General features: G+C 36.8%; 1 protein-coding gene across 6 annotated transcripts in view; it reads left to right on the plus strand.

The window, feature by feature from the left end:
- Positions 1–27,701, plus strand: part of RALGAPA1 (Ral GTPase activating protein catalytic subunit alpha 1) — a 210,289-nt gene that overhangs the window by 172,349 nt on the left and 10,239 nt on the right. For all 6 annotated transcript variants that reach the window (XR_014780905.1, XM_084791681.1, XM_084791684.1 and 3 more), the window contains 2 exons: positions 3,410–3,568; positions 5,219–5,346. Coding sequence is in view for 5 of the 6 variants with exons in the window: in XM_084791681.1 (XP_084647807.1) it covers positions 3,410–3,568; positions 5,219–5,346 (287 nt within the window). In the remaining variant the exon portion in view is untranslated. The remainder of the gene's footprint in view (positions 1–3,409; positions 3,569–5,218; positions 5,347–27,701) is intronic.

Consider the following 27,701-nt stretch of genomic DNA (forward strand, 5'->3'; position numbering starts at 1 on the left):
TGCAGATGGTCCAGTGGGTAGAAGAGCTTGCGGCCGAGCTTAGCAACCTAAGTTCAGTTCACTAAAAATCTACATGTGCGCACACAGAGACTGACAATAAGAACTTTGCAAGGAAAGAAGTTTAAGTTGACTTCAATGGTCCTGTAAAGTTTCAGAAAATAATTGAGTAACAGAGGAAAAAATAGTCCCACTAATGAGTTTACTGAATTAGAGCATATATCGATGTTCTATTCCAGACATTGCAGCATAATAGAAACATCAGTAAATTGAGAAAACAATCCAGGAAAATGACAGTTTTTAACCTGAAAAAGGAAAGTGAAGATATTAAATTGATCTTCAGATATCTGAAAAGATAACTTACAGATTACACGTTGGATTCGTGTTTGGAAGTAGTATCAGGAAGGCAGGGTTTGCTTCATGTAAAGAATACTCTGGTGACTCAGGCTCATTAAAGGTAGAGTCTAATTATGACCAGTTACACTTCATGATGTTAAAATTGTTTGTGCAAAGGGTGTGCATCTACTCCTCAGATATCACAGGGGGCCTACTGTTCTAGGTGTGGAAGTGCTCCTTTAGGAGAGCCACTATTATTAGCACTCTGTAAGGGATGACGGGCTAGAGTTCATTTTCTTCATTACTTAGTACTGGTCATCTCTAGCCTACATCATACAGTTTAGATTCCACAGTAGCGTCAGTAGCAGTTGAATTTAGAAGAGCATTGGTTACCAGTCATCACACAGATCTGCCCCGTATACACAGCAGTCTGGATGCTCTTTCAAAACTTGGCTTGCACGTGGGTTCAGAAATATATACATAGGCTGTACATGCCTTTAGTAAAACACTTTGGGAGAGAGGAGGCAGGAGATCTTTGTTTGAGGGCACCCTACTCTACATATTAAGCTCCAGGATAGTCAGGGCTATACAAAGAAACCTTGTCTCAAAAAAAGAGTTGTAGAAAAGAGACAGAGACAGAGAGAGGAGGAGGGGAGGGGAAGAAAGGAGAGGAGAAGGAAGGGCACTCCTTTGAGAAATTTAGAGTAGAGGGAAACTTACTGAGTATGCACAGGACATAGTCTTTTAAGTCCTTAAGAGGTAAGAAATAAATAAATATAAAATAGTATATAAGGTATCTGTACCAAATATAGATAACACCCAACTTGTTTGGTCTCTTGTTTTTTTCGAGCTTTCTTTTGTATTTATTTTTTTCTAACATATTCTTTTTAAAGATTTATTTATTCATGTATTTTATGTATGAGTGCTCTGTCTTCTTCATGCACACCAGAAGAGTCAACCAGATGGTTGTGAGCCACCATATCGTTGCTGGGAATTGAACTCAGGACCTCTGGAAGAGCAGTCAAGTGCTCTTAACCACTGAGCCATCTCTCCAGCCCCTACTCTCCTGTTTTTATTACTGGCATTATAGCTTCTGTTTCCTTTTGATTATTAGAAAATCATTTTTCAATGGTCTTTCAAAAATTCCCCAAATATACAGCAATGGTTAACAACATCTCAATTTTTGTTATTAAAGTTATAAAAATATCATTTTGACAGCTTCAAACAACTATATTCTTAGCATTAGAATCTAAATAATAAAATATTTTCATGAAGGTTTTTACTTTAAATATCAAACACATATAGAATGATTTGTTAATGCACATGGTTCTGTGTAAAAAAATATAACATCTTGACGGAAAATGTGTCTTTTTTTAACTTCTAACAGACCTTTAATACTATATGGGAGATATTTGAAGACAACTTTGGTAAAAGATAATAGTACAGTTGCCTTGTTCTCTTGTTTCTTTAGATAAGTGGCACTAGAAATTATAGGTAATTTTGGCAAGAGTTCAAGGGTTAATGTAGCAGATAAATAAAAGGAATTTTCTGTAAATTGAGACCTGCATTATTTCAGTTGTCTTGTCTTTCCTAACCTAACTCATTTAATTTTAAAAAGTAAATACTTAAATTCTTCCTGACAGTGTGTTCAGCTTTTACTATCATTTATTACTTCAATTATACTTGATATCACTTAGAACAATCTGCCATTTGGAAATCTCAGTGTAGCCTGGAGCTTAGTATTAGATCTGGCTGCTATTGTAACATGTACAGCATATGACATTAATGTATCAAAATTAGATTGGATCATCCCTCCTGGTTAAATTTATTTCACATTTCTTTTGTATTCAGTTAACATAAACCTATTAGGGAAGCTGACACATGGGTATGGCTGTATAGGAAGGATATTTTTAAAGTATTTTGATTAAAAAATATAATTATAGGGCATGGCTTTTCTAGGTTGTGTAATTTCTTTTTTGCTTTTTAAAAATGGCACAAAGTCCAAGTCTGCATGTATGCAATTCCTGTATGGTATTCACAAGTGGCAGGGGAGTTAATTCCAGGTCTAAAGCATGACTGAAAGGGTCTTTTCAAAAAAATTGAACTTAACTGCTCTTTTTGTCTCAGTCAAATATTAAGTTTTTATCTACCTTATGGTTTTTAATCTAGAAATCACATATGTAAAATATAGAAATCACCAGTACATTAGCTCAGACCAGCTGTGTCCTTCTTTCATCTACTGAACTTTCCCAGCTGTGGTTTGGTCAGTTATCTGGAAGTGATGGAAGGGCTGATGTAAAATGTCTGCCAAACATCGACTCACGTGTTCCAAGTAACAGAGTCTATAGTGTCCTAGATGATGACATTTTATAATAAAATTGAGGCTTATACCATAATCACCATGAAGAAAGCTCAGTAACATACAGTAAGTTCATTTTTAAACAACTTATTAGAAGCACAACTTTTAAATGTTCTTTTCTTACAGTTTTAATTATCATAACACTCTCAAGATTGCCAGAAGTATGTTTGTAAGCAACACATATCAAAGTTAACATTTTTAGAGCCTAATATTTATTTGGAAGATTTTCTAAGTTGTTTGTGGGGGAGGGTGCCTAAAAAAGTAACTTGTTAAACCAAAAATAACCAACTCTTTCCACCTTAATAAATGGTTATAAAATTTGTGAGGCATCTTTTATTTTATTTTATTTGTTTCTCTTCTGGATGCTTCTTTAGGCCATCTTGCTACTCATTAGCACTACAGAAAGTGGATAGCCTAAGAGGAGAATAATCGCAGATCAGTCCCTTTTATAACAGCCCTGGAGAGTGGAATTGCGTTACTCCGGCAGCTAGTGTTAAAGAGTGGGCTGCAGCTCATCTGAGTTCTTTGTGTCTCTTTGGCGGCAGGAGTTGAAAGTGCCTGGTCTTCTCTGTCCCTTGATGACTTTGAGTGTTTGTATTTTATGTGTCATGAAAATAACCAACCTTGTCCCTTCTGTAAGGTCTATTGTCACTAGTTGTGTAAATATGCTCACAGGACTTTTACAAAGCACTCTAACTATTTCCTTGGTTTTTCTAGTTGAGACACCTAGGAAATGATGAAGTACACATTGTTTGGTCAGAACATACTAGAGACTACCGGAGAGGAATTATTCCTACAGAATTTGGTGATGTTCTCATTGTAATATATCCAATGAAAAACCACATGTACAGTATCCAGATCATGAAAAAACCAGAGGTGAGAACTTCTTAGCTTCTGTCTTAGTAATAGATTTTCAGTTGTGAAAGTAGGGGGAAATGCAACAGCCTGTAGCTGTGTAGATTGTCTTAAACATAATGCAGAAGGAACTAACCCAGCAAGAAAGACACTGGGTAATGCCTGAGTGGAAGTTCCTTTGTACTTAGCTCACTCTTTATTAAAGTAGAAAACTACAGTTTCCCAAAAAAACACAGAAAGAAGCAGGCAGGTATTAGTAAGGCACAGTTGTAATCCCAGCAGGGCAGGGGCAAGATGATTGTCACAAGTTTAAGGTAAACCCAGGCAAGTCGGTGCTACTTAGTGAGGCCCTGTCTCAGAAAGCCAAAAGTAATTTTAAAATAATAAACGAAATGCCTATAAATATATTTAATTGTTAAAGAGATGTTACCTCTCTTACGATTGAATATCTAGATGTACCCCAGGATTTCAACAACTATTTCAGAAGTATTTCTTTTTAAGATAATAAGATACAAGCAAGGGGATAACAATGGGACATATGAATAAATTATAATTTTAAAAGTTTGGCATTATGTTCTTTTCTAAGGTGAATGCTTTTAATAGAAAATTGTTTTGATAATTGATTCAGAATCTTCAAATTTTCTCAAATTGGGTTAAATTTTCATTTATAAATTTTCCTGGAGGACAAGGTTTGTTTGGGTTTTGGTTTTGTTTTTGTTTTTTTGGTTTATCTAAACCAGAAGTCAACTTATAACAGGGCACAACCTAGTTTGGTGCAGCCTACTGAGTGGTTTTTTAAATATTTGTAAAGCATTTTTCGTTTTAAAGTTGAGGTATATAGCCTGAACTATGGCATCCTTGGGTAGTTGTCTTGCCTTGAACTACCATTTGTGCCAACCATATTTAAATCTTTTTTTCCCCTGTATTGGTGCTTGCATACAGCTAGGTTAACACTCTACCACTGACCTATATATTCACAGCTATAAATTGTCACTGGATAAAAGTGACAGTTAATTATCAAAGCATAGATTTTCTTTTGTAATTAACCAAGCCAAATGCATTTTAGGTTCTGTATTTGTGTTAGATTTGTTTTTGTCGTCGTAACAAATCCTAGGAATGACATCTTAAAAGAAGAATGATATGCTTCAACTCGTGGCTGCTTGACTCCATGTTTCTGGGCCAGTGGGTCAAAGCTCGGTTGCCCATCACTTCCCCAGAGCTAAGCACTCAACATGAGTTTTAGGAAGACAATTCATGTCCAGCCATAAGAATAAAATTAGTATCTCACAAAACCGACCATCTAACTGCCTACCTATAAGAATGTGTGTCTTTTCCAGCTTGTTTAATAGAGAAATTGGGTTTTTTTGTGTGTGTATACAGTTGAAACTACAAAACTTTGGAAACTGGCAGAGGATATAAGTTACTTAGTTACATAAAGCACATAGTTCTTTTGAATGGCCAACCTATTGACCTTGAGAATTTTTGTTTCTTTGTTGTCCTAATATAAGTGATTGTAAGTTCATGTAAAAAAATGAATTTGAATAATATTTTTACTTAAGAGACAACCAAAGAGGAAGCAAAAACACATTTGTGTGTAAAGGATCTTGATTGTTTTTATTACAGTCTTTCTATAGTTTGACTTTAAAATTATTTTCTGATCTCTCTTACCAGGTTCCCTTCTTTGGTCCACTTTTTGATGGTGCTATTGTGAATGGAAAAGTTTTGCCCATTATGGTTCGATCCACAGCAATAAATGCTAGCCGTGCTCTGAAATCACTGATTCCATTGTATCAAAACTTGTATCCTTTTTTACGTGTGTAGTTAGTACACTAGTGTACATCTACCTTACAAAAAGATAAATATTTCTTATTATTGAGACTGGGGTTTCTGTTCCTGATAAGTAGATGGCAGAGTTCCTCACTAGTGATTGAGTAATTGTGATATTTGAATGTTATGTTTTTCTTTCTTTTTTAAAATTTTTTATTAATTTGTTCTTGTTACGTCCCAATGGTTATCCCATCCCTTGTCTCCTCCCATTCTTCCCTCCCTCCCATTTTCCCCTTATTCCCCTCCCCTATGACTGTTCCTGAGGGGGATTTCCTCCCCCTGTATATGCTCCAGCACACAACAAGAAAATTTGCTCAACCATGTTCATAGCAGCCTTATTCATAATAGCCAGAACATGGAAACAGTGTAAGTGTCCCTCAGTAGAAGAATGGATAAAGAATGTTATGTTTTCTGTATACTTTTATATTTTTATTATTTATTCACTTTACATCCTGATTGTAGCCCCTTCCTTTCTCTCCTCCTGGTCTTTCCCTCCTTCCTTCCCTCTTCTCCCATCCTCCTCCCCTATTCCTCAGAAAAGGGGAGCCTCACCCACCCACCATGCCAGCTCATCAAGTTGCATCAGGACTGAGCATATCCTCTTCCGTTGTGGCCTGGCAAGGTAGCCCTGCGGTGGGGCAGGGGGATATCAAGAAGCAGGTATCAGAGTCCATGTCAGAGACAGTCCCCAGTCCCCCTTACTAGGGGACCCACATGATGTAGCCAATGGGCAGTTCAGGCTTTTTACATACTTCTAATAAGTAGTCATCTTTAGCTTAGATAATTAGAATGCTATTATATGTGGGGCTCTGTGCTGCTCTGGAGGTTCAGAAATGATCAAAACAATCATTGGAAAGAATTTCACCATTTTTACTACATGCATTTTAAAAGCAGAGTGTGCAGGATGTATACTAATAAGGGGACTACCAGCCAGTTGAAAGTTAGTGTCCAGAAACACTCTTGAAAAAAATGAAAAGTGAACTAGTCTTAAGTGATAAATAATGAGATGGATGAAATTAAAAACCTATGCAGGGAACAGTATGGTGAGAGACATGAAGGTGTGCAAAGATGTGGAAACAGAGCTTCTGGAGCTAGCCTGTCAGGTGGGTGCTGCTCTTGTGGAACTGCATAGCCTTCAGCATGTCCTGAGCCTCCTGACCTCAGTGGACTTACCTTTGAAATGAACTTAGTGATGACAACTTCCTCATGGTCTTGGTCAAGCCACAGAAGCAGGTTTGGGGTGGTGGTGGTTGTTGTTGTTGTTGTTGTTGTTGTTGTTGTTGTCGTCGTCGTCGCCGCCGCCGCCGCCGCCGTCGTCTTCCCCTCCTGTTCAGCTTCCAGAAATAAACCCAGGCCTTGATCATACTAGGCAATCACTTTACCACTGAGTCATAACCCTAGCCCAAGTCATAGAATCTTTAACTCTCATTGTCTTTATCTGTAAAAAGATTCTAATATTATCTGAGCATTACTATGAGTGCTAAATGAGGTGTGTGCAATTATTAATTATATTACTTACAAATATTACCATCAGTATAAAACATCTCTACCCAAGACTAAGGAATTGCTTAATTGAGTTTTTATATTACACTGATTAGCGGCTTGAGGTGAATTCTCAGGCCTACTTTATGACATTTTTAATATTTAATCATATTAAGATAATGGTTAACACATTAGAGAATATTGTAGGATGAAAAGAAATAATTTCAATGAAAATAGTAGGCAGCAGGAACACTTTTGTTTCAAAGAGCAAATCTGTACAGTTCCTACCAGTAAAGTTGCTTATAGACTTCCTAGAATAAGAGGTGGAGAGACAGCTCGGCATTTAAGACCATGTGCTGCTTTTGCAGAGAGCCTGAGCTTGGCTCCACACCAGCAGCTCACAGCATCTCTAACTTGAGCTCCATGAGGAGCTGATGCTTCTGGCCTCTTCAGGAACCAGTACTCAAGCTTGTTGGCCGAGCACATGTATATACACATAAGCTCATACACTCTTAAGTTTTAAAATAAGAAAAGAATAAAGTGAAAATATTTCATAGACCAAGAAAACTTTTTCTATCATATAGAAAATTGATTTTTTTTTCATACTGTTTAAGAGTATTTGGCCCTTGTACCCAGGGTTCCCCATTTGAAAAATTCAAACAACTGTATATGAAAAATATTTAGGAAAAAATGAGACTTCTTTTCTTATCAATACCCCTTTAACAATGTAGTATAACAACTACTAATATGATACTTATGCCTGTATATTTATTACAATAAGTAATATAAAGATTTGGTTATATATAAATATTTTATCATATATAGGGGACTTTTGTGTCCATAAATTTTTGCTATCCATAGGGATTCCTGAAAACTCTTCCATATATACTGAGAGAAATATTTAATAATCACTATTCCTATCCTTTGTTATCTGAAGAATATAGTATTGTCTTTTGCAAAATATACATGATCTATATTGTAATTATTGAGGAGGAACCAGATGTAGTAGGAGCTCCTACAACCAAAGATGTAAAAGCAAAGAGATTGGAAAGATCACTTTAGATCAAGAATTCAAGACAAACCACAGCATAGCATGACCCTATCTCACAAACATAAATGAATGAAAAAAGGGGGAAACGTTATGGGAAAGTAACTTCTTTGCTTAATTTTTTAAAAATACTTTCTTCTTTTTTTTAAAGATTTTGTTTATGTATATGAATGCTGTATCTGCATGTACACCTGCATTCCAGAAGAGGGCATTAGAGGGTATGGATGGTTGTGAGCTATCATGTGGTTGCTGGGAATTGAACTTTAGGACCTCTGGAAGGGCGTACAGTGCTCTTAACCACTGAGCCATCTCTCCAGCCCTTCTTTGCTTGATTTTAACATGAAGGTTTATATAATAAATTTCGACTGAGAGTTGTATCTAGAGGTCTTAAAGTAAAGGAATATATGCCTTAATTTTAACTAACATACTGATTTCAGAAATGTGTCAAGTTTACAATGTATGTTTTTTACATCAGATTTTTCAGTGAAGAGAAAATTGTGTATTCTAAAATAAATCAATACGCTTAATATGAATTATCATAGGAATGGAAATAGAAGTTGGTTTTGAAAACCACCAGAGTTAATTCTTTAATCTTCATCAAAGAAATAAAGAGGTAAAATGTAATAAACTCAATTGTATTTGTATAACTACACTGCTGGGTCAGTTATCTTATGCCCAATAATAGTGCCTATGAAGATTCCACAGCATAAATTGTGCTATTTATGATCATTAAGTAGAGTTTAAATTTTATCCTAGGAAAATCTTCTGTAAGTATGAATCTGATGTTGTTCAGAAAATGAGGACAGTATTGATTGTCATATGCTGCCCAAATCGATCATGCTAGCAACCAGAATTACAGTAATCTGTCAGTATTGATGATTTGTCTTTCGAGCTTTGAAACCTCCCCTCACATCACTTGTTGTTTCTTACATTACTTGTAGTTGAAAAGCATTTTCATGCAACCTCTGATTTTGTCAGCCAGGTACTTTTGTCTCTTAAGCTCAATTTGTTGGTTTGATCATGCAATTAGAACTGAATTGCTATACTTGGGAGGCAGAGTAGGCAGACTGGGGGTACCACTGAGCCAGGAGAGTGGTTCAGGTTTGATCATAGACCATCATTTTATTAACTACCTAGAAAGAGTTCATTTGTTTGGTTGCTTAGTTTTAGGTTTTACAGTGGAAATAATTCTAGAGCTTTTATTTCATGTTCTTGCCAATTGTAGCTCTATTCTTTAAATTAAAAAAATTTTTTTTACTTAAGAAAGTTTCAGTATGACTCTCAAGTTACATGTGTTTAGTATAATACTGTCATTGTATGTGCTTTTTGTTTTAGTGTGAGATTTACATATAAGAATTTTCAGAATTTGTAGTGTATAATCACATTAGTAAACCCAGAGAAACAGAACTCTGTAGGTTGGTGTAAGTCATCATCTGTATCCATGGAGCATCGGATCCTAAAGGAACCAAGTTGCAAGTGGCTCAGTCCTTTGTACTAACTGGTACATTTTCATTTAATCTACACAAATTCCCTTTATCCGCTAATCCTATTTAGATTGATTATGATAATTAATCCAATGTAAATGTTACATAAATAATAAGATAGATGTACTTTAAGGAATTGGCTTCCCCAGCTATGGGGATTGGCAAGTACCAAATCTGTAGACCTAGGAAGAGGTGATGTTGCTGTCAGTCTCAAGGCATCTAGCAATAGAATTCTCAAGTGACCTCAGGTTTTTCTCAACAGCCTTTGACTGAATGAGACCTCCCTGCGGTATATAGATAATGGGCTTTATTCGTTCAGGTCTACGAATTAAAGTAGTAATCACATCTAGACAAAAATAATAACATCTACACCAGTGTTCATCCAAACACTGTGTCCTTAACCCAGCCAAGTTGACACAAAATATTCCCTGACTTATTCTGATTTACTTTACATCTTAATTATTATTATTATGTAATTTGAGAAAAGTACACAAAACATAAATATTGATATGTGCTGAATTATTATACTTACTATTTAGAGGTCAAAAATGTACCTGTAGTTTTTTCTTCTTTCAGTTACATTGGGTTGTCAAGATGGCCAAGTGGTCTATGGTGTCAGACTCAAGTATATTTATTGAAAGCCAAGGCTATTAGCACATACCTGTAAGTTCCAGCATGAAGGTAGCTGAGGCAGGAGTTTGAAGCCACCTAGGCTATAATAGCAAGACTATCTAAAAAGAAAAAAAAGGTACATATGTATGTATATGTGTATGTATTATGTATATACATATATATAGACATCAAGCTGTGTCCATATGTATGTATATACACAATCATTTATACAATATTAACAAAGATGCAAACTTTCAAGTGGTACTTATCCTTATAAAGGTAATAATTTAATAAGGAATATGGAGAGTAATGATTATAATGCAGGTTGGGTTATAAACAAATTGGTATGAGAGTTCCATGGGGGAAGAAATTAATGTGGAATAATATCAGGAAAAAATATGTAGAAAATCTAGGTCTCAGTGGATTTGAGTAGTAGTTGTTGTTGTTTTGGTTTGGTTTGGTTTTGGTTTTTGGTTTGGTTTGGTTTGGTTTTTTTTGAGACTTGGACTCAGTGTATAGCCCCGACTGTCCTGGAACTCACTGGGTAGAACAGACTGGCCATGAATTCACCGAAATCAATCTGCCTCTGTCTCCCAAGTGCTAGGATTAAAGGCATGTGCCACTAGGCCCAGCCAGTGCTATAATTCTTATGATTTATATCTGAGCTTTGTATGTATCTATATATAATATACTTGATATGCTGAGATACACAGTATAAAAAAGCACATGACATCTTTAAAGAGTGCTTTCCAACTAGGCTTGATGTGCTTTCCCACCACAACCAATATTATTTGATGTTTATCAATCTGTTTAGATTGACTTTTTCTTAAATGTCAGAATTGGCTTTGTTTAACTTTATCAGACAAATTACTAAATTCAATGATAATTCTTCAATTAGTCTCAGTTTATTAGCCCTGCAGTTCTACTACTCAGATGTAAAAGACCTGTTGCAGAAGTATGAGAGCCAAAACTAAATGAATGGTAATTGATTGGCTCCACTAATGCAGTTCCCTTTCATTATGATAGGACATTGTAAAGCTCCTTAGGGGGGCCCATCAATATTGCTGCCATTTCATGTTAAAAGAAAATGAGTTTCTTGAAAAAGTACGTAATTTTATGTATTTACTGTCTTTTATAAAGCATTTTCTTAGAAGATAGCATCAATAAATATGGACTATCCTTAATTTAATCTGTAAGAAGGAGATAATTATAGTACCAAACTCAAGATTAGTGTAAGGATTAAATAAACCTATCCAACGAAGCACTAGGCATCCTGCTTGTCGTCTCTGGCCGCAGCTCAGAACACTGTAGCCGTGTGGGAGCTGATGACATTATTACTGTCTAAAACACAAACCCAGGCGTGCCCTCCCAGCCTCTGACTTCTCAGTGTAGCTTTGTCAGACATACCTGCATACGTCCTCAATCCCGTATCCCTTCTCTGCAGTGGTCCTCACTATATCGACACCCAAGATGCTATCTATATTTCTTCACCTAAACCAAATTTATGTTCTATAAATGCTCATGTTTTAAAACTCCAAGAGTATGTACTTATACTGTTTTCTATCTGATATACTCGTTTATTATGACCTAAATGAAACATCTTTAGATAACAAAAAAATAAAAATAAAAATAATTCCTCCATTAAGCAAACTTATTGCTCACACTACCATAAAGCATGTTGGTCTACTATTAGGTGTTTGTGCACATATTAGTAAGTCTTGCCTTCCAGATTTCACTGACTTAGCACAGTGTCTGGTAACGAGCAGTAACGCATAATAGAACAAAGGGTACAAACAGTGGGTGGATTCTTACTTGTTTTTTTTTAGTGGATGGATTCTTAACTAATATTTTTGAACAGAAAATTTTCACTTATCTCCACATATACTCTAAAAGTTCACATGTATTCTTATTGCCGACAGTTTTAAAGACTTGTTTCTATTATTTTAAGAGAACGTGTGTGTGTGTGTGTGTGTGTGTTAGAGTAACACAATTCTTCACTACTAAGCCATCTCTCCAGCTTATTATCTATGTTTTTGAAGTTTACGATTAGCTTATTTTTGAAAAAATTTTTTTAATTTATTTTTACCTTGTAGCTTTAAATTTATATTAAACTAGGCCTCATGGGGCTGGAGAGCTGGCGCAGAGGTTGAGCACTTGAAGAGGAGCTAAGTTCCGTTTCTAGTACTTCCAGCATATGGAAGTACGTAACAATCTACAACCCCGGTTTCCTGGGATCTGGTGCCCTTTTCTGAACTCCACTGACACAAGGCACACATGTGGTGCATATACAAGCGCACAAGAAAAGCACTCATACACATAAAATAAAACCTTTAAAAACTTTATAACGTGGCTGCCACTTTGAAGAGTGCTAGATAGGTGAAATGAGAAAGTCTAGAACCGGAAGAAACTGCCTTTGACACGAGTAAAACAACAGCATGGCATGGGAAGGGTTGATTTGGGTTGGTTGGTTTTTGTTTTTTGAGAAAGGGTCCTGCTATATGGCTCTGGCTGGCCTAGTATTTACTGTGTAGACCAGGCTGGTCTTGCAGTCATAGAGATCTGCTTGCCTCTGCCTCCTGAGTGCTAGGATTAGAGAGGTGTGTGCCACCACACCCCAGGAATGTGTATTTTGACCGGTTAGTCATTGTATTTGTATGTTTAGTGAAGATGATTCATTTTCAGAAGGGATGATAAAAGATAAGGGACAAAGAGTATCTGTTTGGGACAAAAGTGAGCCAAGACATGGCTGACTTGAAGGCAGTGGCAGATGCTGGAGTACCTCCAAGCTGCTTTGTACAGTTAAGGTTCCAACTGCTCACACATCCTCACTAATTGGCAAGAGAAGTCAGAGCCACCGGTGAGCAGTAGAGGGAGCTGCGGTACTCTGGGTGCCGAGAAGCCAGCTCTGCAGCTCACTGCTGGAACATTTGAACCAATATTATTTGTGCCATTAGTGATTCCACCAGCAGCCTTCATATCTGATGGCATTTATTCCCCATACTTTCTGAATAACTGCCTTGAACTTAATGGACACATTGATTAGCTGGCAAATATTGAGAAATATGAAAAGAGGGGCTTTTGTGTGCTCGCAGCCATTGCTTTTTAGTAATTGTTGTGTTAGGACTTCTCCAAGAGTTGAAATATTCTCATTTGCCTGGCAGTTCCTAATTGGAGCCTTTACATCTTCTGTGTTAAAGACATGGGTATTACTTTCAAAGAAAAATTTTTGTATGTTTATGTATCCCATTGACCATGATTTTCTTTCCAACCCTAATGATGTCACTGCCAACAGCAATTCTTTAAACAGGGATCTTGGATATGTGTTGCACGTTTATAGTGACACTAAAGCATCCCCTACTACGTAATGTTTTTTATCTGTTCCTTTCATTGGGTGGAAAGTATCTGTTGATATTACTAAGTATCCAGTAGATTCTTGTCAGTCTTTGTAGAAATCTTTTATCACACATTTTTAAAGTTATTATTGATTTGGAAATACCAAATCTGACTTACATTTTCAACAAGAAAAAAAAATAAAATAAAATCAACCAAACATGGTGACAAAGACCTATAAAAGCAACTTCTTGGAAAGATGGGGCGGGAGGATCATGAATTTTAGATAAGAGTAGGATATATAATAAGTTCACTAGGTCTCCAAGTTTAAAAACAAAAAGGTTTTTTAAAAGGGTCTGTAACTCGATCGAAGAGTGCTTGCTTAGCCTATACGAATCTCTAATACTGGAAAGAGGTTGAGAAAAGAAGAGGAAAGGGGAGCCAAAAAAAAAAAAAAACCAGCAAGGAAATAAATGTGAAACTCTATGGTGTGTAATAAATATGTGATGGTAATACACTGTTTGTTCTGTGGAATTGAACCAGTAATCTGAAGTTACCATATTCTCATTCTCAAATACTTTCTCTCCTTGTCATGTATGTATATGTCTATGTTTGGGTGGGTGTGTGTACGCGTGCACGCGGCCTGCCTGCCTGCCTGCCTGCCTGTCGAGACAAGATCTTGCTATATATAGTTCTGGCTAGGCTGAGACTTACTGTGTAGACCAGGCTGGGCTTGGACTTCAGAGATGCGCCTGCCTTTGCCTCCCATGTGCTGGGATTAAAGATGTGGATCATACCTGGTGGTAACATTGTCTCTTAATGTTCTCTAGAGATAATCTTTTATTAAAGTTTCACTTACTATTAATAATTTTACTATATTTAAACTGGGGGGGCTCACAAAAATAGCTTTGGTTGCATGCTTAACTTTGTTTTAACAACACTGTTGTAATCTGAAATACAGGTTTTATTCTCTAACGATAACTGACATTAGCCTTATTACTAAGGAATTTTTGGTCATTCACTTATTCACGTATTTGTTGACTCCCTTCAGTCTAGGAGACACTGCCAGAGAAAATCTGGAATGTAAAATGTGACCGCTTCCTCCAGTTGTGGATGTGGTGGTACACATCTTTAATTCCAGCACCTACGGGGAAGAGGCAGGTTAAGAATCTCTTGAGTTCAAGGCCAGCCTGATCTATTTATGGAGTTTCAGGACAGCCAGAGTTACATATAAGACTTTGTCTCAAAAAAAAAAAAAAGTTACCACATTTGAGGGCCATACAGTGGTGTAGGGAACGAAAGCCCCTGTGAACTAGATGAGTGAGCTGCACACTGAAAGAATCCAGCAGAAGTGACATGTACAAAGTAGGATGGGGATGGGGATTGTGAATAAGAAAAGATAGTGTTGGGGTGGAGGGCTTTAGGACTGGCTTTACCAAGGACTTTTCTTCTACAGATTACTTCAGAGATATACAGGGCTTTATGAGGCAGAGAAGAACAAAGTTCTTGAAGATAGGAAAGGGACATGGTAACAGGAAGTGTAATGTTGTTAAGATATGCAAGTTGGGACTAGAGATCATTGGGTAAAATCAACCGAGTGCATCCCTCTGAACCCACATAAAAGCCAGATGTAGTAACACACAGCCATGTTCTCAGCATGGCTGTGGATAGAAACTGGAGACATGAAAATAAGCCAGAAGTGTGCACCAGCAGTTCAGCTACTGAAATGAAAGACCCTACCTCCAAACAAAGCAGAAAAATCAGCTCCCCCAAAATATTGTTTTCTGTCTTCCATGTGCATGCTGAGACACAGAGTGTTCATTCCCTCCACCCCATAAGTAAATCTGAATTTTTTTTTCAAGACAGAGTTCTCTGTATAACACCCTGGGATATCTTGGATTCACTTTGTAGACCAACTGTCTTCAAAGTCATAGAGATCTACCCGCCTCTGCATCCCAAGTGCTGGGATTAAAGGTGTGTGCCACCATACCCAGCAATAACTCTGACTTTTAATGAAAGCAGCTCACACTATTGGGTGATACAGGGCAAAAGGAAGAGCAGTAGCAGGTGAAGATGAAGAAATGTGTCTATACTCCATAGTGGTAGCTGAAAAGAAAGAAAAGCAAAGTGAACTTGATTATCTGGTGTTCCTGACAATATGGCAGCCAGTGACAGTCCCTCCCACTGCTGTATACCTTTTGTGTGATGATTAATAGAGAGCTACAGTTCAAATTGATCATTTTTTATTCCTTGGAGAAGAGTTTCCAATGTATAAAACTACCATTTTCATAAATCTCATTTTTTGCATAATTTATCAAGCAATTATTGTCAGGCTAGTGACAGTAATAGCTTGTGTCTCTAGTGAGACTGAAAAGGTATCTGTAAATGTTTGGTAACATTTACACATATTTGTCATTTTTAAAGAGCACTTTTAAAATGTGCTCTTAAAAATCTTTAAAGATCTTCCCCCTATGGTAGACTTGAACAAACTCAGTGTGTGTGTGTACTAGACAGACACTCTCCGCTGCTGAACAAACTGCCTCAGCGCTTTGGTTTTTGAGACAGGGTTTCTATCTCAGAGTTAGCCTGTGAATCCGGGCTAGCCTGGACTCGCTGTGTACTGTAGACTGGCCTTGAACTCCATCTGCTTCTGCCTCCCAACTTACTGGGAGTACAGTTTGCACCCTCACAACTGGCTTAGATTCTTACATAATAATCGTATTGTTTTTATACATTGTGCTTTTATACATTACTGGCAAGGTAAGTTCTTGTAACCTATCCTTTTGCAGAGTTGGGGAGGTCCTATTCTTATTGTATGTTGGCTTCATGACAATATATATATTCTTCCACATTTTTGTCAAATCTAGTGTGACAGTATGATCCACAAATGCCAATCTAGGCAGTTGGATTATATCACAGTGTGCCAGAAGCAAAATAGAGCACTCCATGAGGGCCTGGACATACGGTTCCTAAAAACAACCAAACCTGGTGTTGGGCTGTTTCCACCTTTCCCTTCTCACCTGTCCCGAAACAGGGTTTTCCCTGTGTTAAAAGCCTGCCTGTGTTCTGTGGGGGATAAGAGTAAACTAATAGATTGTTAATATGTATTTATCACACTGATGTACAAATTGCATTCTAGTCTTTGTTTAAATAGAAAAACAACTGCAGACCCACATATTATTTGGGGGATTCGGAGAACAAATAGATCTATAAAGCAGAAATCAGTCTAACTCATAAGCCTGTTTGACATAGGAACTAAAGCACTTTTAATACTTATTTTACTAAAAGTAAGAGCTTTTAATGCTAAATTTTTAATAACCTAATAATGTAATTAAAATTAAAGCATGGGTCACAAATCTCCTCATTTTCTTCTAAATACGTTCTCTCAAACACTAGACTATAGCCTATTTAAATGTTAACTTTTGCTTGCCAAACCACTGTTACCATCCATCTGTTCATGCCAGTTGTGAAGAAGGTTCAGTTTTTAGTGAAGCTTTGCATTTCACATAAGGTATGTGAAGTGAAATTTCACAAGGGACATGATGGATCCTGATTCTTAGTGATAAACCTTTGGGGCCATCAGGGTTGGCATATGGTCCAGTATGATATGAAGGCTTGGGTTCCCTGGCTTCACTTCTTTGGCGTGAAGCTGATAAAACCTGGCTCTTGAGTATTATTTCACTGGACACCAATCATGGGCAGCAGGAACTGCCCATTTAACTCTCTGTGGGAAGGAAGCCCAGAGAGCATTCACAATGGTGCTATTGTCAAGTTGCAAACTGCTCTGAACAGCTTGACAGCTAGGGAGGAGGGAAGGGGTGGCTTTACTAATTGCTGCTCAGAAAAGAGAAGGAGCAGAAATAGCTGTTGTAGAAGTGATGTTTCCACATGTACTTACTCTCTTGATAGGAGTGCTGACTTTTCTTTAGCACATAGCTACTATCAAAAAGAAGCAAATGAATCTATTTAAACGGCCACCTGTAGTACTCCCTTGTTAGCATGCCATATCTGTTTTCGGATCACCGGCTTATACTTCAGCAGTGTCAATTTTATTTCATGAATTTCTATGTTTAGAAAAATACAATGTATTTTTATATCCATAAATTTTTTAAATGAGAAATGGCCTAAAGCCACCACAATTCACATATCAGATAAAGCTATAAATCTGGCTTAGTTTCCTTTACACTTTGCCTTTTTGGAATTTCCAGATGATATCTGAGAGTGTGTGTGTGTGTGTGTGTGTGTGTGTGTGTGTGTGTGTGTGTGTACGTGTGTACACGCACGCACATATATATGGCATATTATAGGATTGCAAGTCCTATAACAGTTACAGGTGCTAAAATAAGCTACTAAAATAAATGATTTAGCATATCTTAAGGTTAGTTCCTACCTTTACCATTTAATAGCTAATGACTTTTAATCATGTACCGTTACCTCAGTGAGTTCTGTCCAGTTTTGAGTATCTTTAAGAATGGGAAGGTTGTTTACTTTTTATGAAGTATCATATACCCTGATGTAAATACTCCTGGAGCTTTCTGTTTATTTCTGGAACTCTTTCAGCAAGGCACTGATGATTCTGAAGCAAACAATGAACTACTTTTTTTCCCCTCTTAAGTTAAAGCTTATTTCAAGCTCTAGGGATTCTGGCCCCACGGTACATTTCCACAGATGTTTCTTTTTCCAGCTGAAATTAAATTGACTAAGTTCTATTTGGTGTTACAATTTCCAGCTGTCCTTATGAGAGAACAAGAAGAGATATTTTAAGACAACTTTTTGCTGTAATTCCTTACATAATTGAGATGTTCCTGCTGAAGTTGGAGAAAGTCAAGTGCATGTTTTATAAAATTAGTGAATCTGTAAAATTTACTAGGATTCTCTTTCCTTGTATCCCCTTAAGTGATTTTAGTAAATGGCACTAGTGCAGTATTTCAAAACCAATAATTCATTGAATGCCCATTCTTCCTTCTACTGCAGAATAGATTATATTTAAAGTCAAGATTAATGGACAGATTTTGATGTTAAAGCCCAGTGTCCCAGGCTGTCATTCCCTGGGGGCACATAGTGCATTAGTTTAAGCCAATATACTGCTTATCATAGATTCTATGACCATATTTGAAATGGCAATTTGCTGTGCTTTGTTAATACTTGCTATGATAATAAAATCTCTTTTCTGTATCCCCAATAATTACAGCCTTTAAAGTCTTAATTATATTAGTACACATTTAAGTAGAGATAACACATAAGTAATTGTATACTGTAGAGTCTCACTTTAGAGTTTGGGGAGCTTTTGGGTTTGGGGTTGTTTTTTCGTGTGTGTGTGTGTGTGTGTGTGTGTGTGTGTGTGTGTGTGTGTTTAATTTCCTCTGCTTTGATATACTGAAATTTTTGTTCCCAAAAGGAACAACACAAAGAGACTGTGTTTCTCGTACCTCCCAGTAGTTTTAAACTTACTCCAAGACTACTAGTTTGGAGCACTTCTTTACCCAATATGAAAACTTCATTATTACAAATTAATGATACTATTCTCAAGCAGCTCTTAACAAGAGTGGGTACAAATTTTTAATCCCATTAAATGTGAAATTCAGATACCTTAGTTTTTCTTTTAGATGTTGTGTTTCATGCACCTTTTGTGAGATATATGTATGTATATATATATACATTTGATATCATGCTGGTAACTTTGGAAATCACCAATGATTATTAGATTATTAAATTGAGAAGTATTTTCAGAGACTTTAGATGGGTTTGAAATTTTAAGCCTATTTCTTTGAAACTAATTTTTCCTAATGTATTTACATGAACATTGGTAAAAATGGGCTTATCAACTCTTCTAACATTTTCATTTAGTAATTGAGTGATTTACGAGCAATTATATATGGAAAAAATTTATCCCACTCCAGCTTTCAGTAATAGGGCTACCCTCACACTGCCTTAGCACCTGCTATGGATTTTGAGTCATCTGGCAGCCATGGGACTCCGATAAAGAAGTACCAGGTGTCCTGCCTATCTCTAATTGAGATGCAGTGAAAACAATACAGACTTGGCAATATGGTTAAAAGGATGGATTAAAGCCCAGCTTTGTCTACTCTGACAAATCACAGCTTTTCCTAAATGGTCTAGATAGTGTCATCTACTAAAGAATTTCATTAATATAAGATATCATAAAAAGAAGGTTGATCATAACCTGTTGCAGACTTTTTGAGAAGGGCTTCTGCTAGTCTAGTACAGTTAAACAATATAATATTTAGAAGAACTTGTCTTTGCTGCAAGTGAACTAGACTGCATGTTTCTTGAAGGATTTAGCTACAGTAGGAAAGAAATGGAATATCCCTCCCCCTGCCAAATTGTTAATTTACAAGACATTGCTTTGTAATATAAACAATATAGTTTACATTCATTTTACAAATGAATAGTGCCCTATCTATTTCAGTCTCACATAATACTTTATTACTGATAGTAGCATGAGATCCCTGAAATGTATTTGTAAAATGTATCTATTCATAAAATTAATCATTTTTGTTATTCAAGACTACTCATTGATTTTACTTCAAAGTGGATAAAGCTATTTCATGGCCTTCTAAAACTAAAATGTTAAATATCACTTGAACTCTTTTCTCATTTTTATTTTAGAATAAATAAGGACTTTTTAAATATATATATATATAGTAAAATACAATAATTACAATTTATTGATATAATCAGATGTTTTCCAAAACTTGCCAGCCTTTTTTTGAGGCTAATGTTTGTTGTCTTGACCATCTTTTGGATAACATGCCTCATAGCCTTTTTTTTTTTTAATCCTCCACAAAACATGCAAATCAATAAAACTAGATAAAAGAATACTGAGGTATTAACTAAAAGACCGGGTTTCTAGTCCCAGCTTGACTCAGCAGCAGCTTTGTTTTTTGTTTTTTTGGGTTTTTTTTTTTTTTTTTTTTTTTTACAAATTACAGAAGTACTCCTCCAGACTTACTGCTGAATAAACATTGTTCTGGCTGGGGATGGGGACAGGACGTAATCATGCATGTGACACATGCCTGAATCCTAAGCACCTGGGAGGCTGAGGCGGAATGATCGTGCATTTCAGGCCAGCCTAAGCTCCAAAGCAAGAGTCTGTCTGCAAAAACATTAAAAACAACAATAACAAAACAAAACATATAGTTCCTGAGTTTGTTTTGGTTCAGCTTCGCATAGCTTCCTTGTGTAGAAGGCAGTACATTTGGGGAGAACTGCCCTTGAATTTCTGACTGTCTGGCCCATCTGCACATCTTGCTGTACTAACGCTATACTTTGTTGCCCCTCCTGTCCGTCCACATGAGAGTGGAGGTAGATAACCATGTTCTAGCTGGGATAGTCAATAGACTTGCTGTATTAAATGTATTTAAACATATTTTTACCTGCAATAGATTTATTGGGAGGTAACCCCCATTATAAGTTGAAGATCATCTTTAAATGGTTTTCAAGCTTTTTGGGGGGTAGGGTCTCTCTGACTCAAGAACAGGTTGGCCACCTTAAAGTCTCAGCAATCCTCCTGCCCCAGTCTCATAAGCATTGGACCTGCAGGCATGTACCACCATACCCAGCTAATGCCTTTGTCTTTGTGTACCAATGTGGTTCAGAAACATGCTCTAAATGATTTTAAATTATCCCACATTTTATTACCTACACTGATTTTCTCTAAGGTCCTTTCTCCTTTTTCAGTGATGGCTTCTTTATACTAAAACTATGAAAAAATTTAAATGTTCAATTTCGTTTTAAGAATTATTGAAGGTGGGGAGCATGTTTGTCTCAGTGTTTAATTACAGTGAATTCAATTACAAAGAATTATGATTCTTTGCAACATTCATATAATGTTTCCTTTAACCAATTATTCAAGATTAAATATTTTAAGAACAGTTCCCAGTTTTGCTTTTTGCTGACATTAATCTTTACCTGTTTTTTTGTTTGTTTTTTGTTTTTGTTTTTGTTTTTGTTTTTTTAAGACAAGGACTCACTGCTCACTGTATATCCCTGGCTGACCTAGATCTCATAGAGATTGTCTGTCCTGCCTCTACCTCCAGAGTGCTGGAACTAAAGGTGTGACCACCACACCTGCTACATTGTGCTGTATTTGCCCTTTAAAAGTCAGCAAGGTCAAGTGGTGGAACAGAGCCGAGCATGTGCATAAATATAACTGAGGGTGGGCTATGCTGGGTACAGGAAGTACTCCCTGCACAAACATGAAAACCCAAGCTCCAATCCCAGAACAACGAATAGGAAACAAGACACAGTAGAGCAGAGTTGTGCCCAGGATCCCTTCCTGAAACAGTAGAGAAGACACAAGAATACCAGGAAGCTTCAGGGTAATTAGACTGCTGTGAGCCGAGGGGAACAAGGGACATGTCTCAAGGTGGAAGGCATGGGCTGTGTCCCCTAACCTCCCCACACATGCACAGTGGCCCCCAAACACCTGCATTCATTCATTTTTGTTCTCTCAGAGAGGGGGGAGGGTTACATTGGTGTTGGTGTTTTTCTCATTCCCATTGCTGCAGAATCTCTCTCCTGGTGCTTGTTCTAGTAAACTGCTCTCTTCAGTAGTTTCTAGCAGGATCAGTAACTCACATTTATTATCCCAGCAGTTAGGAGTCCGGAGAATTGGGAGTCCAGTCTCAAAAATCAAAAATCAAAAAACAAACAAAAACAGAAGAAATCCTTTCTTTTCCCAACCATGCAGGGCAGGCTCTGATGCACTTCAGTGCTGCTGTCGCAGAGGCAGAGGCCATGCATTTTTATCATTGTAATTTCAGTACCTAGTGCAAGTTGCCACGCTGTCTTACAAATAGCATGTGTACTGACCAGTTGGTTCTAATAATTTAAGTAGTACTCAAGTTACAGCCACTTGAATTACAACTCAAAATACAATTTAAATAATATTCTCCAATACAGATGCTCATTCAGTAGTTAAAATTTCTAAATAATGGTTTCTGTCAGAATTGTGCCTGTGATAATATTCTTGGAATCTTGAATACAGAGAAGAAACAGGAAACTCTTAATCCCCAACACTGCAGAAAAGTTACAGGCTGAGTGTAGAGCACATGCTGCCTAAGAGAGCCAGCAGTTCCTGCGGAGGCTCTATGCCAGCCCCCCAAAAACTGCCATTAATAACAGATACCAAGCTTCAAGTTTAGTTTAAAAGAAACCATCTTTAGGGTGTATTTTCCCTGCATTTATTATATAAGTCATTAAACCATAAACTTAAGAAAAAGTAATAATAAAAACCTTTGATATTTGTTTATAAGAATAGTTTTCATACCTTATTAATTATGCTTTATTCCTTCTTATTTATATGTATTTAAAGTTTGTATGCATGCAAAACTTTCCATTTCTTTCAGTCTAATCATAGATTACATTCTTCTGAATGATGGATGATCACAAAACTAAAACTGAGGCTGGGCGTAGTGGGTGCATACCTTTAATCCAGGCAATTGAGAGGCCAGCCTGACCTACAGAGCAAGTTCTGGGACAGCCAGAGATACGTAGAAGAAAGACCCAGGGGAAAAAAGTGAAATTGTTCTTATTTCTCATGATAACAGAATTAAGAAAATTGTAGAGACTGAAGGTTATAACTTCTTTAAGACTAAATCCCCTTTTAGTCTAGTCTCCCTGCAGTTTAATAAAATGGAAATATTTACTGCTTAACCTTTTCTTTATGTTCAATTTCCTTGTCAGAATAAATCATACATAACACAAATAAGAAACATTACCAACATTACAGAGTCCTGACACATGAACATAGGTTTATTTTGGACAGATAGATGGATGCTCACTTTGTAGCCCAAACTAGACTGAAATTTAAGACCCTCTTGCTTTCTACGTTCTGAAATTACAGGTGCATGCAAGCATATCTGACAACAAAGATCTATTTCCTACCTTGGCATTGAAAACTTTTCCTTAGAGCAGAGCATGGTGGAGTACACCTGTAGTTCCAGAAGATCTGTGTTCAAAGTTAGCCTGGACAGCACAGAAATAGAGTGAAAGGAAGCGGAGAGATGGAAAAGCAGCAACTACCATTTTACAAAGATGTGTGCCCAACATTAAACTAGACAAATACTATATCGGTTACATTGCTGATAAAGAGCAGGATTTTTCCCAAAGCAGAGCTACTTTGAGATTTACAATTTCTAAAAGCTCATTACAGCTATTTGCACAGTTATAGTCCTTATATTTGCATATATTGCAAAGATTGTTGGTCTTCATTAAGGTATTAGACAAACTTTTAAATAAATTTTAAATTCCAGGAATGTGTAAGAGCATTTGTCCTACTGTAGCAATGAAAATGAATACTTCACGTAGATGTAGGGAGACCTTTAGGCAACAGTGTTATTTATATTCTTTAAAGCCCTAATAAAGTGAATAGGAGCAGATGGTGATATCCCCACAACCTGTAGAGAGGAGAATTCATACTTACCTTTCCAGGGCCAGGAGAAAACTGGGCTCATTTTTTTAACAGCCTGTCTTGAAGTTTAAAATTAAAAGCAATTACTCAAAATGTCTACTAATGTAAAGTTAATGAAGTTCAGCTTAGATTTAAACTATTTCTTTGTGACAGAATATATGTAGTATCCTTCATTATTTTCACAATTGCAATATCCTTTCCCCTTTCTGCTTTGCAGGAAGTGTAAGGACAGGATTAGTGGGTAATTACACTGCTATGCTTGCAGCACATGAGTGGGTGGCGAGGGAAAGGAGAGAGAATGTGTGTAGTTGTGGGGTGGGTGTATAGGCATGTGCATCTGTTTGATAGGCTACTTCTGTATTAAAGATTCCTACCAGCTAAAAAGTCTGCTTTACCAAATTTTTAGGCTAATTTTACCTTAAGATGTCTTAAAACTTACAAAAAATCCATGAATTCAACTTAGATCTAGGCTTTAAATTAAATTTTAGTTCTGAATATTTTTTTTTAGTCCCCTTCACCTTTTTATCATTTTACTCATTTCAGTGATTTAATTTTAATGCCATTTGCAACACTCACTGTATGAATATATTTTAAGTTGTCCTCCTTTTTGTTTTTTAATTTATTAATTTATTCATATTACATTTCAGTTGTTATCCCATCCCTTGTATCCTCCCATTCCTCCCTCCCTCCCATTTTCCCCTTAGTCCCCTCCCCTATGATTGACTGAGGGGGACCTCCTCCCCCTGTATATGGTCATAGGGTATCAAGTCTCTTCTTGGTAGCCTAGTAAGGCTTCCTCAAGGCCCAGCTATTCCACTCCTTGGAATATAACCAGAAGATGCTACAGCACACAACAAGAAAATTTGCTCAACCATGTTCATAGTGGCCTTATTCATAATAGCCAGAACCTGGAAACAGCCTAAGTGTCCCTCAGTAAAAGAATGGATAAAGAAACTGCGGTACATTTACACTATGGAATACTACTCAGCTGTTAAAAACAAAGAATGCCCAAAATTTGTGGATAAATGTATTGAACTAGAAATGATTGTAATGTGAGTTCACCCTAAAGCAGAAAGACTCAGTTCGAGGCCAGCCTGGTCTACAAAGTGAGTCCAGGACAGCCAAGGCTAACACAGAGAGACTCTGTCTCGAAAAACCAAAAAAAAAAAAAAAAAAAAAAAAAAAAGACTCAAATGGTATGTACTCACTTATATCTGGACACTAGCCCAAGGGCCATGTCCCATGAAAGTTGTCGTCTTTTTGCTGGCCACTGAGTTTGTGTAGGCCACTCAATTTATAGATACTAATAACTCCTCCTTAGAGATCTGTGTCTTTTAAGAGTCAGACCTGCTAGACATAAAGGCATTTGATGCGCTTGATGCTGGTTACAGCTGCAGATACTAAGACTACACTTTAGAGCTTTAAAATCATTGCAATTGCTAAAGTGCCTTGCTATGGATCTAGGACTGGTAGAAGTTTATCACATCTCCTAGTTATGTTTTCTGAATCAAAAATTGTGAAGGTATATGTATGATAGATTGGGTTCATCTTTAAATTACTTAGTTTGGCTACAACCAACCTGAAGAAACTATAAAGAACATTTACTTTTAGAAGGTGGGTTACTTTATAATTTTCTGAAGTTAACCTACAAAAAGGAAAGTTCAGGGATTAGCCTATGTTAGTATGTCATGAGTGCTGCAGTTTCTCACTTAAAACCCCACTCTTTCACATAGACTCAAATATCTCAAAACTAAGAAGCCTGTCTTCATTAAGGAAGATTTATTGACATTTTAATAAATACATTGTATATTTTATATCAAATTAAAATCTTACATGTGTAGAAAACCTTCCCGTTTTACAGGTCTGTGTGCTATGGATTAGAGTTTCTTTGGTTTATAAACCTTTTATATAGCACAGTAGGTCACCTTTCAATGTGCTTTATTTACCTAACCTTTTTTTTTTTCCTTGATAAATTTGGCACATTGAAGCTATCCTCCTTGTTTTTAAAATATTAACATTTGCTTTTTTTCTGCCTAGCTTTTTATGTAAACTCTAAATATAATAAGATAAAGCAAAATATTTCATTTATAGGCCCTCTGAAAGTAGAGCATTTTCAAAGCAGGTAGGTGTCTCCACCCTACTTTTCATGAAGCGTTTTACCCATTCAAGCAGACTTTTAAAAACAGCTTGTTTTGATAGCAGACTGTTCTCCTGTGGGCCTTCAGCCTTTGCTTCCTGGCAGCACCTTTGGTGCGAAAAGAGAGTGATCAATTGGGAGACTATCAGTGCCAGCATGCATAGAGTGATAAGTTAACACACCACTGGGAATTTCTAGGGCCCACCAAGATACTTCACTTGTAATGTGCTAACAAGCTCACTTTTCTGCCTCTTGCCTCTTCAGTTATTTTTTTCTCAGAAGAGCTTAGAAGTTGAGTGCATCAGGCATAATGAAAAGCTCTGTAGGAGGGAGAAGCAATAACCCCATTTTTCCCTTTTCAGCCAAATAGAAAATTAGTTTCTGGTAATACACAAAGGCCAGTATTTTTTGTACAAGGGGCACTGCTGTGAATCAAAGGACTCTATTAACTGCAGAAAATTCGGCAGCTGTGAATCTCCCCCAGTGAAAAAGTACTTTCCAACAAGTTGTGAGATATGTGGTATTATTTAGATTGAACTGTCAGTTTCATCCTCTTCCATTTAGAGCCTATATCTTCTTTTTAAACGTGCTGTGTTACTTTTCTATGTTAAATTTGCCTCAGAAATGTCTGCTACCCTTCCATAAAATCCTTCTTTACCACCAATCATCTTAATACAGCATCTTATCCTATCGCTACATATTTCAGAAGTAAAATTATTTTGGAGTTCAACCACAGTGTACAAAATTGAAAGAAATAAATTACAAGGAGGTAGAGCCCAGGTTATTTCAATATTTGATGCAGAAACATAAACTGTAATGCAGGAAGGTGCTATAAAGTCATTAAAAGGACAAATGATCCATCAAAGTCAAGTTCCAGTGAGCGCTCAGTGTCCACTCTGACTAGCAGGCTCTTTGCTACCTGTTAATAAACTTTTGTAAATGTAATTGGCCGTGATATCACCCATTGAATTATCAGTTTAAATTATCTCCCAAATGATTTTCCTAGTTTGAGTTTTAATTCCTAGAATTATAGAACTGAAATATCGAATTGTAATTTTTAAAGGAGAATAACAAATTTTAAAATGCAAAGACTAAAATGGTTTTTGGGGTGAGGAGATCAATGGAAAAAGAAAAGCCAGTGGGTTAATTTTTGCTGTCCCCATTTAAACGTCTTTTCATTGTCTTTGTTTAAATGTCAACATTGCACACCAAGTACAGCAGGAAAACTTAAAACCTGAAGAAGAAACGTTAGGTGGCTTCTCAGTTCAGGAACTGTACGACACGGAGCCGGCATGTGCTTTTTCCTGATAATTGTCTGCTACTGCCTGCTGCTCTACATTTGACAGCCATTTCCATAGTTGCTTTCATGAACAACAGAAATATTCTCTCTCTTTCTTGCCCTTTCTATGCTAACAGCACAATCAGACCTGCTGAAACAGGAAGCCTGGAGTGGGTTGTTCAAAAGCAACAACACTTGAAGGTACTGGTTGCCTGTCAATAATATCAGGAAATAGTATGTGGTGAGAGGGAAGTACAGCCTCTCTCTGTCAGTGTCAGAGCCCTGTAGATGCTTTGTTGGACAGTATTTAGGAGTCCTGTGGACCCTTTGCAAATATCCCTGCTTGTTTCAGTGTTGTAATTGATGGGATGTTTTTTCCTGACACACAGATTCAGCTATGCATTTATCTTAGCTGCATGGAGTTATTTGAGGAGTATAGCAACAGTAGTCTTCCATTCAAAGTGAGAACAATTGTTTAGAAAATACAAGGATTTTTTTTAAATTAAGAAGATACGCAGGA

This window comes from Acomys minous, assembly GCF_964271855.1.
Source record: "Acomys minous genome assembly, chromosome: 8".
NCBI classification, from domain to species: domain Eukaryota; kingdom Metazoa; phylum Chordata; class Mammalia; order Rodentia; family Muridae; genus Acomys; species Acomys minous.